Raw genomic sequence first — 14,212 nt, forward strand, 5'->3', positions numbered from 1 at the left:
TCAATGTGCTGCGCCTCGCCCAAAAGCCTGGCCCAAATAGTTAAAAATCTTCCACTTAGGCCACTCGCTCGGCCCACTTAGCAAATGGGGTTTTGTACATCATATGCATACTAGAGAATTTTCAAACCTCCACTCCAAAATCAAGAAACTGTGAATATAAATAGTCAAAAAATAATTTCACTTTTGAGTATGAAAAATCATAGTTAGATTTTGACCATAATCTAGTAGTCCCCACTGTAGGTGGGCCAAGAAGAGTCCTACTAAAGTAGAGGTCCTCGCTGGTTCATACCATGGTGTTGAAATATGGATCATGGTTACTGATAGTCAGTTGTGAGATGGTGCACAGTGGGGCCTGCTATCCAAATAGTAAGCCCAGGACTGTCAATTCAGCTAGGCCAACAGATGTGAGCCCACGCTTGGGTCTGGACTCGCTAGCTTAGCCCATTTGCCACATTTGGTCTACTAGATGAACAGTCTGGGCGAGTAACAACAGGCGTGGAAGGACAATTAGATTAAACTATGTACAACTGTTGTAGATGAGAATTTCATGCAAGTATCAGCATGGGTGGCCCACCATGGTGTATGGCATCCAACTCCTCCAGCAGGATCACCCAACGTTAGGCCGATCCAATCTTTTGGTGAACCACACCATAGAAACAATGTACAACCATCCAAAACATCTGAATTACGAAATGGCGAGGATCCTATAACTAATCTCGTGTTTATGGATTGGAAGAAGGTCCAAATGATTAAACAAACCAAAGTAACAAAATTTCTCTAAATATGCAACATATCATCATTCATACTTTTTTTTTTTTTTGTTTAATGAGATTTCATGACCATCGCTTCCGTTGTAGTTTAGAGATTGTGAGGTCTGCTCCTCCAAATCCATCCATGACAGCATTAGCTGAAGGAAACTCTGCTCTAGCCGTGAAGCTATAATCCACACCAAATAAACTATTTAGAACAAAATCCAAGAAATATAGCATTTACAAAAAGAGTTTTCTTAGAGCAAATGCAAAAGGGGGTGGAATTGACTGTTTTACCAAAATTTGGGCCCCATTGTGGGTGGAGCGGGGCCCCGAAATCACACTGATTTGAATCTTAACCACCTGATTTCACCCACTGAATTTGATAGATAACCGTTATCCTGTTTAACTGTGAATTCAACGTCTTTGTTCACCTAGTTGGGATCGATGGATCAGTGAGAATTTCGAACCAAGCACCATCCTCACGGGGCCCACGATTCTTCCCGTTTGAATTGGTGACTTGGTATGTAGGTGAGTCGCTTCTACAATAATGATAGTGAGCAACTCAGTGGAGTTACCCATTATTGGGAGTACAGCAAAAGAAGCATACTATAAGCAGTGTGACTTGTATCACTAAGATTTTGAAAATCTTGCGAAAAATACACTAAAAGATTGGCATTATAGCAAGATTTTCAAAACTTGGAAGATCTTAAAATATCACATTTTATCGCAATATTAACTCGAAAAAATAGTAAAAACATTCAGGATTTTGTTATTAAATAAATAGTTTTACCTTCAATGAGATTTTCCCAATAATATCCCAAGAAATACATCAAAATTTGAAAATCTCTTGAGAACTTTCTGGGCCGAGAAATTGCCAATAACGAGATTTGTCACTATGAATGAGAATTTATGGGGTGGTTTGTAATTTGATCAAGCATCTGGTTGTGAAAGTAAGGGGAAAGATTGAAGAAGTAATCCGTGAACACAGTTGCAAATATGGCAAGTGTGGGAGATCTGGGACACCCACTAGGTTTCTTGCGACGAACATGCCTTTTGGAGCATAAAAAAGTCTGGCCCACTAATCAGGCAAACCAAATTTGTGTGAGAAAAATCAACTGTTGGATAAAAGAAAAAGAAAAAGAAAGATCAATGATCTACATTTGAAGAACATGCTTCGCCCACCTGATGAGTGACCTGTTGTCTTTTTGTAATAAAAATAAATTTCAAAAATAAAAGTTATTTCTAAAAAGTAAATAAATATATTAATTATTTAAACTTTCTATAAATAATATGTATAGCTAGTCGGTAAGAGAAGGGGTTTTTGCTTCTGCAACCAAGGTTCAAATCTCCTCAAGGATCGCACCATCCGCGTGTGCAATGTGGGCTGTAGGGTTGCTTGGGAGCTTTAATCTTTTTGGCACAAGGTTCAAATTTTTTGGGCCATGGTGCAACTAAAATTGAACTAGGGTCTACCCTAAAGTTTTATTACCTTTGTGTTGATTGAGAGTAACTGTGACATGATTGTACGTGTGGCGCACATGCCACGTGTCGCTCATGTGGAAACAATATTATACTGTTGGATGACTTTTTCTGTTTAAAAGGAATAGAAATAACTTCCATAGGACAAATGGTCATGTCCTTTCATGGAAGAATATTGTTTGTTGCGAATGGGTGTGGATGTCTTGAAGAGGCACATTGGTATCTCTTCATGAAGAACTCCATAACCATTCAATTGCTATAAATCCTGAATACGATAATCCAGAAACATTATTACATTCTCTCCATTTTCAGATATATCATCCATTGTGAAGTTCTCTCGAATATGATCTCTTGTTGTGTTTATTCAGAACCTTTTTAAGGCATATCAGTGTCAAAACTAGAGATTTGTTTAACATTAAAATGTGCAAATTTTCATGTTGAAATTCGGATTGAGAGTTCATTGTATCCCTAAGACAATTTGCAGATTTTCTTCGTTTGCACTTGCTAGAACTACCATAAAAAGGGCAGCAAATCTGTCTTGAGAAATTGACTATTCAAGTCAATCCTTGAAGCCGATAGATCCGATTGTCTCATTATCTTTTTCCTCTATCCTCTGTGTCTAGATTGTTACTTTTCCAACATGGCGTAGATCTCTTGCATGTGTGACATTGGCACGTGTACCACAAATGCTGTCAGACAGACTGAAATATACCTTGTATAGCTAGCATACCTTATATAGTTGGTTTCCATAGGTAGATTCTGATTTTATTTCTTTCCTTGTATAGATGCTGTAATCTCTATATATTCAACCCCTTTGGGTTGTCTCAAATACACAAAAGCTTTCAGCTCCTCTCGGTTTACATGGTATCAGAGCATCACTGATCCAAATCCGGCACCACCTGTCAGATCCGACCACCCCTGCGTCGTCCGATCATCCCTCTGCTCGTCCAACGCCCTCTGTTGCTCGTCCCGCGCCCCCCTGTTGCACAACCGACTACCCCATGCTCTTCCGACTGCCCCCGGTTGCAGATCCGGCCACTTCTTGCTCGTCCGACTGCCCCCTGTTGCAGATCCGACCGCCCCCTGCTCGTCCGACCGTCCCCTGTTAAAGATCCGACCACCCCCTGCGCGTCCAACCGTCCCCTGTTGAAGATCCGACCACCCCCTGCCCGTCCGACCACCCCTTCACGTCCGATCGCCCCTCTGCTCGTCCAGCGTCGCCCGATCTGTTGCTGTTGCTGCTGCGTCGCCGGATCTCGCTTATCCAGATCCAAATCCACTATTGCTGTTGCGATTCCGCCAGATCCAGATCTACATTTTCCAGATCCAGAGCTCCTGTTGCTGTTCCTATTCCGCCAGATCCAGCTACTGCTACCCGTTGGGTATCTCCTGCTGTACGGTACACCTAAAACATTCTTCTACTGCAACTCTTTGCGTGCTTTATATTAATTCCGATCAATGGACAAGAACTCATCACGTACAGAGGCCTCAAGGTGTAGTTTTGATGGTACCAACTATTCGCTATGGGCCATCCATTTTTAGAACTTCCTCAAGGGTCGTGGTTCGTAGGGACTAATTGATGGATCTGTTACTATTCTCACTTCCACGGATGCCGATAAATTGGCTGATTGGGAAATGAACAATGGACGGATTATTACCTGGATTCTCGATTCGGTCGATTGGTCCATTGTTGTTGGCCTCACACCTCATCGCACGGCTAAGGCAATGTGGGAGCATCTTCAAACAATTTATCAACAAAGTAATACGGCCCGGTCATATTGTCTAGAACAGGATCTCGTTAACCTTATTCAGGATGACGACAGTATTCAATCATTTTATTCTAAAATTGTCACCATTTGGACTGAGATGGCCTTGATGGATCCAATATTTCCTAATGACTTTAGGATTTTCCAAACTATGCGCGAGAGTGCGCAAGTTCGCCAATTTCTTATGAAACTGCGTCCGGAATTCGAGCATTATCGGGCTGCTCTCTTGAACCGTAGCCCTACTCCATCACTGAATTCGGTTATTAATGATCTATTGGCTGAGGAACAACGACTGAAAGTTCTATCACTTCCTTCCTCGACTCCGGGATCATCTGATATGGTGCTTGTTGTGTCCACCACTACACCAACACGTGGCTCTTCTCCTTTAACTTGTCGCGGCTGCAACAAGGTGGGTCATGTTGTCGCTCAATGCAAAGAATGGTGCGCTTATTGTCAACGAACTGGTCATGGTATTCAAGATTGCCGTACACGTGCATATGTATCTTCTTCCGGCCGTGGACGTGGTGGTCGTGGTTGTGGCCGTGGTCGTGCTATTTCTGCTACTGTTGCTACTTTTTCTTCCGAGCCGACTGTTAGTGATTCTACATCTACTGTTTCTGCTGAAGGTCTTTCATCTCCGTTGACTCCTGCGATGCTCTAGCAAATCGTTCAGGCCCTTTCTGCGGCCGGTATGTCAGGTATATCCCCATCTTCTACATGGTTCTTCGATTCGGGTACTTCCAATCATATGACCAGTGCTGTATCCCATCTTCGTGACATTCGTCCCTATACCGACAATCAGGCTATTTCTACTACAGATGGCACTAGACTACCTATTCAGTCTGTTGGATCATTGACTTTCTCTCCTTCTGCTCATCGCCAGTTCACCCTTCGTGATGTGTTTCATGTCCCTAACCTCTCCTTCAATTTAATTTCAGTTGGTCAACTCACATCAAATAACTGCTTAGTCATATTTCTTCTCAACTGTTGTTTTGTGCAGGATCTGGCGATGGGAAAGGTACTTGGGAGGGGTACGCGGCATGGTCGTCTGTACGTGCTGGATTTTGATCCATCTGTCACTCCGGCTCGTTGTTTCTTTTCTCCTTCTTCATCAGATATTTCTTCGGCAAATAAATTGTCGACTATGACACTTTCGCCTGAGTCATCCACATTCCGATCGGTTACTTCAGTTAATTTCGTCTGGCATGTTAGGGAATATTTCTCTTAATAAAAATGATTTGGATTATTCTTGTTCTTCCTGTTATCTTTCAAAAAGTAAGTGTGTTCCATTTTCCCTAAGTACTACAAAATCATCTTCTATGTTTGAACTTGTGCATACAGATGTTTGGGGTCCTTAACCAATTATGTCTCTCTCTAGGTTACGATACTATGTTATTTTCATTGATGATTTCACACATTACACTTGGATTTACTTTCTGCAATCGAAGTCACAGGTTTTTGAAAAATTCAAGTTATTTCACTCTATGGTGGAGACTCAATTTCGGGTTTCAGTTCAAACTCTCCGCTCTGACTCAGGGGGGGAATATCTCTCAACTGATTTTCGTACATTTCTTCAAGGGCATGAGATTATTCATCAAACCACCTGTTTTGATACTCCACAACAGAATGGGGTGGCTGAAAGAAAAAATCGTCATATTGTTGAAACTGCCAACACCCTGATGACAGCTATGAGTGTTCCTCGTTCTTTCTGGGCAGAAGCAATGTTACATTCCGTCTACTTAATTAACCGGATGCCAACCAAAGTTCTGAACAGTAAATCTCCTTACTCTGTTCTCACCGGCTTACCTCCTACATATTCCACATTTCGTGTTTTTGGTTGTATATGTTATGTTCACCTGGCATCACGTGAACGTAACAAACTATATCCAAAATCAATCAAATGTATGTACTTGGGATTTGAGGAAACTCAGAAGGGTTTTCGATGTTATGATCCGGTTTCTCATCGTGTTCGGGTTTCACGACATGTTGTCTTTCTTGAGCACATTGTTTTTCATTCATCCATTCCTCCTCTGCACACTCCAAACTCTCCTGGTCTAACTACCTTTCCTGAAATTCCGTTTGCCTCAAGTACTCTCCCTCGTCTGTTGCAGGTTTACTCACGTCGACCACGTACAGATCCACCACCTATTACTCAACCCGAAACTACTGTACCCGTTGCTGATCCCAAACTTTCCTCGATCCGTCGTTCCGCTCGTGAACATCGAGCGCCTGATCGGTTGATATGCTCTATGTCTGCCATAAATGCTACTCTGGATACCGTTTCTAGGCTCGTACATACACTCTGCATTATAAACACGATTAATCAGGCCATTAAGCGGTATCATGTGTGTAAATCTATGTAATAAATGGGTCTGATATGCAATATTTGACCCTCAACAGCTAATTGGTAGCAAATGGATTTATTCGGTCAAACTCAAGTCTGATGGATCATTGGATCGATACAAGGCTCGACTTGTCGCTCAGGGATACAAACAGGAATACAGAATTGATTATGATGAGACTTTCGCTCCCGTGGCCAAGATGAAAACTGTTCGTACTCTTCTGGCTATATCTTCTGTTCGCTCATGGCCACTCGCTCAGATGGATGTGAAAAATGCCTTTCTTCATGGAGATCTCCAAGAAACCGTGTATTTGAAACCTCCTCCTGCCTCCTTAATCCTTGACAATAAGGTATGTCGCCTAAAGAAAGCCCTGTACGGCCTCAAACAGGCACCTCGGGCATGGTTCCAACGCTTTCACGATGTTGTTACGGGTGCTAGCTTTACTCAAAGTGGTCATGACCCATCCTTATTTTTGCGCATCACTGCTCACCGAATTGTCATTGTTCTGGTCTATGTTGACGACCTCCTACTGACTGGTAGCGATGCTACTGGCATCTTGGCTTTAAAGGAAGTTCTGCAATCCTCCTTCAAGATGAAAGACCTCGGCCATCTCACATACTTTCTTGGGCTTGAAATTTCACGTTCTAAACGTGGGATCCTAGTCAACCAACGTAAATATGCCAAGGATCTTCTCGCTTTGGCATCATTAACAAATCAGAAAACAGTTCAGACTCCCTTAAAACTTAACATTCATTATGGCCGCGACGATGGTGATCTACTTGCACAGCCCGACTTATACCGACGTTTGGTTGGGAGTCTGGTTAACTTAACTATGACTCGTCCTGATATTGCCTATGCTGTCCAAGTCGTCAGTCAGTTTGTTTATGCTCCTCGGACTCTTCATATGACTGCGGTGCTATGCATCATACGGTACCTACGTGGAACTCTAGATCAATCACTGTTCTTCTCCTCCACGGCGACTCTGGACCTTCGTGCTTATTCGGATGCTAATTGGGCTGGTTGCGCTCTCACACGAATATCTACCACTGGCTACTGTGTTTTTCTCGGAAGTGTAAAAAGTAGGCCACTGTTTCCAAATCAAGCACAAAAGCTGAGTATCGGGCGATGTCTGCTGCGTGTAGTGAGCTTGTTTCGTTATGTGGACTTCTTTCCGACTTAGGCATTCCTGTGCAGAATCCTACTCCACCCCATGTTGATAATCTCAGTGCCATTCAAATTGCTTCTAACTCGGTTTTTCATGAACGGACGAAGCATATTGAAGTTGACCGTCACTTTATCCGTGAGAAATTTCAGTCTGGGCTCATTTCTCTACCACATGTTGCATCCCATGATCAGATTGCAGACATTCTCACCAAGTCCCTAACTTCTGCACGTCACTCATTTCTTGTTGGCAAACTATTACTTGTCGATGACCCGCATTAGTTTGAGGGGGGATGTTAGACAGACTGAAATATACCTTGTATAGCTAGCATACCTTATATAGTTGGTTTCCATAGGTAGATGATTCTGATTTTATTTCTTTCCTTGTATAGATGCTGTAATCTCTATATATTCAACCCCTTTGGGTTGTCTCAAATACACAAAAGCTTTCAGCTCCTCTCGGTTTACAAATGCATCTTCAATCTCTCTTCACATGAAAATTGCATTGCTCGTGTAATGATTTATATAATATTTATCAGTGTGGATGAGGTTCATACAACAGGATATTGGGATCTAGTATCCACCTTCAACAGCCCAAAACTATTAAATGCAACAATTTCAACCACTGATACCCTCTTTTTTTTTAATATCACATGCACTCACACACCCTACACATGCCCGCACACTCACACCACAATGGATGCTTGAACCCATAACTATGGTCGCAGGCAACCAACCATTGATACTTGGATCCTTCAGAATATTAGATACCCAAGTTGGGTAAAGGATAAGGGATCCTTCAGCCCAAAATTGATTACGATTTCCATTTCCATTTTCCATTTCGATGATTCTCTGAAAAATGTGTGGACATCCAATGTTGCCAAGAAAGGACATCAAATCAATTTCTAAGGGGCACAATGGAAATTAGGAGACTGTTTGACCGTTGATATTTACACCTTCACATGACTCCATGGAAAAACTGCACTGCAAGCCAAACAACAGAACTCCTTATGAAAAATCAAGCTCTGTGGGCCTCACTGTGATCTATGTCAGGCATCCACCCCATCAATCAGATGCACCCTTCCATGATGGGCCACGGGCCTAAAAATTAGGCCAATCAATGACTTGGGCGGGTAACACTACAGAGAATAGGTGAGAGTAGATACCCACCCATTGAAACCTTCACGGTCGTTTATAGGGCTCACTGAGATGTGGTTCAAACATCCAGCCATCCATTGTGTGTGTCCCAGTTGGATGAGGGGTCACACTAAGTTTCAACCTATCAAAAACTCAGGTGGGCCCCACCAAGTGGTTTAGGTGTTTTAGGCACAAGGGGACCTACCAAATGCATGATGTGGATGTCCGACACATCACGGCGGGGCCCAACAGAGCTCAACCTCAGAGGAAGTTCCAAGTAAAAACATTGCATGTGAACGACTGGTACAACTGAAAACAAGTTTCAGAAAATGGCATGGAAATATGGAGATAAAAGAGAAGAAAAAGGACCAAGGCACTTACCTGTTCCGAAGGACCACACACGGCATGCCTATACACTCAGCTCCAAGCAATCCAGGCTGACTACCTGCAATGAGAATGCAGTTTTGCACAGGCAGTCCCACATACTCCGCACCAGCACGCAATGTTGCCACAATCTTTTCCAAGCTGGATATTGCTACGCATTAGATTCCAATCTTTATGCAAGTGTTAGTTGGAGAACAATTTAAAAAAAAAAAAAAAAGAATTTGTTAGGGTGTTGAGTGGTCTGTAACAAATTGTTGCAACTGTTAAATATATTCAAACATTAATGTGTGAAGGGATCATGTGCACCTCAACATTGACACGTATGGGACATCCAAGATGTGCACCAGATGGGTCCCACCATGTATATGACTTGGCTCTAGATAAGGTTGACCAACTCAACAGGTGGGTCACACATACAAATAACTGATGGTTCGGAAAAGCTGCCAACAGTCCCCATTAAGTTAGACAGCAGGTAGCTGAGCTGCTTTTCTTTATTGATAATTTATCTAAACTAGCTTCAATAAAATAAGAAACATAAGTGTAAAAACTCCATCCCTGCCTTTGATTTAATTTAAAATGACAAAAAAAATTATCAACATGAAACAAGAAATTCCATTTGATTTTTTCACCATAGTATTCAATAGTATAATATATAACTATTGAATAGTATAAATGGAAAATTCTTTGTCACATTCTTAACTAGGATGAGACGGTAGTTAACTGGTGCCAGCTCACGTTGCAACCATGTTGTACAAGTTTGATCCCAGCTTCGACATATCATATGAGCATTGTTATCATTTTTATCACTATGGCATGGCATGTCAATGAATGTGGAGTGAGGGGATACAAAGAAAGGCAAAGAAATTTGGAGGGCATAGCAAAAATAAAAAGGAGAGGTGCAGCAAGTGCAGCAAGTGGTGCGTGACCCATATCCTCACTTTTCCCTTTCTATGGTCCACTCTAGTCCTCAATCTGCCTAATTTTTGGGCTGATGCCCAACATGAGCCAAGGCAACAGATGAATGGAGTGGATGTTACCCAGTCGTCAGGTTGGGCCCCACAAAGCCTCTATCAAAGTCTCCTATATCCTCACTTTTCCCTTTCTCCCTTTCTATGGTCCACTCTAGTCCTCAATCTGCCTAATTTTTGGGCTGATGCCCCCAACATGAGCCAAGGCAACAGATGAATGGAGTGGATGTTACCCAGTCGTCAGGTTGGGCCCCACAAAGCCTCTATCAGAGAGCTCATTAAAAGAATGTGAAAGGCAGCGGATGCAATCTATGCCACTCCTATGCAGAAAAATATCAAATGTTCCCTGCCAAGCAGCTATAATTTTATGATGAATTTACCCTCTCTTAACCAATGTTGTGAAGACTAATTGCAAGGACAAAATGTAAAAATAAAAATAAATAAATAAATAAACTATTGGTGTTGTATACAGTAGAGATGGACACTGAGCAAAGAATAGGAAAAAAAAAAAACTGCATTGTTATCATGCAAAGCATACATTTACCAAAATCATGTCATGTCGTCGACTGTCAAGCTATACATAACCTCGGATATTGGAACTGGGAAGCAACAGAAAAATGCATAGAATAAACTACTTCAGGACCCGAAGCATGTAGGAATCATGTGTTTCCAGATAGAATAGGCAACCTATGTAGAAGACCAGCAATCAGCATTACTATTGGAGTGAAGGGGATATAGGTCAAACATCTACTTCCATTGAAGGCCAATGGCCACTCTTATGCAAAAATTTGCTAAAAGAAAAGGGAAGAAAAGCGGTTTCTTTGCTCACACATAAGAGCCCCCTTCTTTGCATATGCCCACACAAAAAAGGTTTGTCAACTTCACTAAACCACAATAATATCAGATCATGTACTTAATAAAACAAGGAAATTAATGAAACTATGCTATTAAGAAGAGCATGAATTTGGACCACAACAAGAGCAGTTGAGAATTGAAAATAAAAGTCTCTCTTCTTTTTTTTTCTTTTTTCTTTTTTTATAACACAAAGAAGATTGTTTCTTTCTTGTTGTTCCCTCATCGATTGTTATAAATTCAAGTTATGAGTCCAAGATTCTTCTCTTATATCCAGTCTCTTCGCCTCGATTGAGTAGAATGTTTCCCAGCATTATTTATTCTACCTTTTCTTTGTTATAATAGGTGTGAAGTAGTAACGAAGTCGAAAGCAGTTGGTATCTGATGCAGGACATGAAATTAAATATGAGGTGCAAGATTTCGAGCTTTAGATCATACCAATTTCTAAACAATCACACAAAAAAATAATAATAATAAAATAAAAAAATCACATCTCACATACGTTCAAACATTCAACAAGGGGAATCTATGGGGGTCCAAGCCTACATACGTTTAGTGCTGGATCAAGTAGAATTATTAACCAAACAATACCTAATGGAGTGTAGATTCATCCAATCCTGCAAAGGACTGTTCCCCAATTCAAGAGATTCACCATGTTTCAAATAGGGGAAAAACCTAGGGTTTGCAAAAGTTGAAAATATTTAGGATCTGGGATTTTCTAAGGTTAGGGATTTAAGGGAAGAGAGGATAGAGAACCTGAGAAGGATCCTACGTGCAGACAGCAGGGCCACCTGGACGCACGTGCGTGGCTGTCTAGCTGCACGTATGTGGGGCCCACGAAAGTGAAAAAGGACTCCTTGTGTGTGGTCGGCCAGGGGAGGCCCACTCTCACACCAAGTTTCGCGATGATCTGCCTTCCGGTGTGTGCATGGTGCTCCACCGAAGTTTTAGCTCCTCTGGTCGGCCAAAATCTGAAAATCTGCTGTAGTTGAGAACTTGGGCACAAAAAAGGATAAATCTGAAGAAGGGAGGGCTGTGGAAGATGGTGGATGTGGGGTGGAAGAGATTGGGATGATTTGGGATAGTTTTAGCTTCGCACCACGGTAGTTAGCCCTTGGAGGAAGGGAGGGTTTCGTACCCAATTAGCTTCTTCAACTCAGAGGGATAGAGAAAGAAAACGCAGAATTTTATTCATAAACTTCAATGAAAAAAAAAAAACCTACATGGGGTTGCCTATTTATAAGAAAACCCTAACCCCAAAAGTCGCACCATGTGCACACACTAATACTTAGAGACGAAGTAACAAAAATAACAACTAATCAACGCAATCAAAACCGTTTATGATGTTTCTAATAACGATAATAACCAAAACTTAAAGTCCTATATCATTTAAGGTAGTGGGCTACGATCATATGAGATCCAATGGTGGGATCCACATGATGATCGGATCCACTCCAATGATCCATAGCACAACCCCCTAACTAAGAGATCCTCCATAGATATTGTTATCGATCCAGATCAATAGTGGAGCCTTCCTCCTCATTGAGTACGTGTGTAGGGTGGGGGGCAATCATGTGCGCGTGATGTCCCCATCAACTCTCCTTGGCTGCGAAGGTTTCGCCACTGGCGAAACAAAACTCCTGAACCGCTCCAAAATATCAGGATCAAGTCTTTGAAGTTCCTCCTCAGTGAGTCATGTACCGTCTGAAGCAGGGCGTGATTTCCACTTCACCACGAACTTTTGAAACCCGCCATCCAATGTCGATACCATCTGATGGTCCAAAATATCATTTATCTCCTCTCTGGGTGTGTGAATGGTAGGTATGGAAGGTAGAGGCTGGGAAGATGGGTCAAGAAGAGGTCATAGATCAAGGGAATGGTCTGGTGAATCAGGATAGTTCGATGAAAGGCTGGACAATATATCAGTGGTCCCCTGAAATGCAACTAGATCCTCCACATTGAATGTAGAACTAATTCTCATGGAAGGTGGAAGATCTACCACACGCATTGAGACCGTTTCGTTTTATAATTTTGAATGGTCCAGCGCTACGCGCGTGTAATTTACGAATGGCTCCCTGAGAGTACCGCTCTGGCCTGATGCGGACCATCACAGAGTCCCCTACATTGAATTCCTTGAATTGTTTATGTTGGTACGTAGAAATTTTGTGTTGTTTATTACTAGTATTGATCTTTCGCCTGATTTCTTGATGCAATGAATGAATGTGATGTGCAAAAGACTCTGCAGACTGATGACCTATGGGACGGACATAGGGACAAGATCAATAGGCTTCCTAGGAATAACGTCACACCAAAGTGTGGCTTTATATAATCCAAACTGAATGGGAACAAGACAACGGTGCAAGACTGGACTAGAAGTTTCATCAACCTAAGACACTCTATAGGGTTGAGGATGGGCTTCAAGCTTCAAGCCTAAATGGCTCACAGTGCCAATTGATGCCACGTTGGTACAACTACCACTATCCACGATCATCTTGCAGCTCTTATCACCACATTTTGTGTGAGTATAGAGGACCGTGTTGTGGCGCCAATTGTCGGTATTCTTTACTTGTGCAAAGGTGCAATGCACAACTGTAAGGGTCGTAAACTCTTGCGCTCCCTCTTCCTCATCACTAGGGGTTTCTGCTGACTCATATTCTTCCTCCTCACTGTCACTTTCTAGGTGCACTACTTCTACTTGCCCATCAATAAGGAACACTTTGGTGCCCTCTCTCGTGCCACACTGGTGGGCAAAGTGACCAAACCCCTGATATCTAAAATACCTAGTCACATCACTTTTGCGCGAGTTAGACCCGACAACTCCTTTAGAGGGCCATGTTGTGGCGCCAATCGTGCAGCTCTTATCACCACATTTTACATGAGTATAGAGAGCCGTATTGTGGCGCCAATCGTCGGTATTCTTTGCTTGTGTAAAAGCACAAAGCACAACTGCAAGGTTCGCAGACTCTTGCGCTCCCTCTTCCTCATCACTAGGGGTTTCTGCTGGCTTATATTGTTCCTCCTCATCGTCACTTTCTGGGTGCACTACTTCTATTTGCCCATCAATAAGGAACAATACCTTGGTACCCTCTCTTGTGCCAGTGCCACACTGGTGGGCAAAGTAACCAAACTCCTGACATCTAAAATACCTAGTCGCATCACTTTTGTGCCAGCTAGACCCAACAACTCTTTTACCCTTATCATCCTTGGGCCCAGATTGAACACTACTGGAAGGCTTGTATTGATATCCAGTGCTGGGCTTAACCCCAAAAGCGTTGGCCTTAGTGCTAGAATCGCGAGGCTCAAACCACATTTCCACGGGTGTTTTGAGGTATTGCTTGACCTCCAACACTACTTGATACATTTGTTCAAGA

The 14,212-nt window shown here is 42.3% G+C and overlaps 1 protein-coding gene across 5 annotated transcripts in view; it reads right to left on the reverse strand.

Moving 5' to 3' along the window:
- Window positions 1–662: 662 nt before the first annotated feature.
- LOC131220965 (CBBY-like protein) overlaps window positions 663–14,212 on the reverse strand; it is a 34,551-nt gene continuing 21,001 nt past the window's right edge. For 2 of the 5 annotated variants that reach the window (XM_058215998.1, XM_058215996.1), the window contains 2 exons: window positions 9,019–9,162; window positions 663–936 (listed from right to left, as the gene is read on the reverse strand). In XM_058215998.1, coding sequence (XP_058071981.1) covers window positions 9,047–9,162 — 116 coding nt within the window. In that variant the 3' untranslated portion in view covers window positions 663–936; window positions 9,019–9,046. Of the gene's footprint in view, window positions 937–8,005; window positions 8,485–9,018; window positions 9,192–14,212 lie in introns of those variants that run through there. The other 3 variants (XM_058215999.1, XM_058215997.1, XM_058216000.1) reach the window with 2 other exon arrangements.

The sequence above is a fragment of the Magnolia sinica genome, chromosome 12, assembly GCF_029962835.1.
Source record: "Magnolia sinica isolate HGM2019 chromosome 12, MsV1, whole genome shotgun sequence".
NCBI classification, from domain to species: Eukaryota; Viridiplantae; Streptophyta; class Magnoliopsida; order Magnoliales; family Magnoliaceae; genus Magnolia; species Magnolia sinica.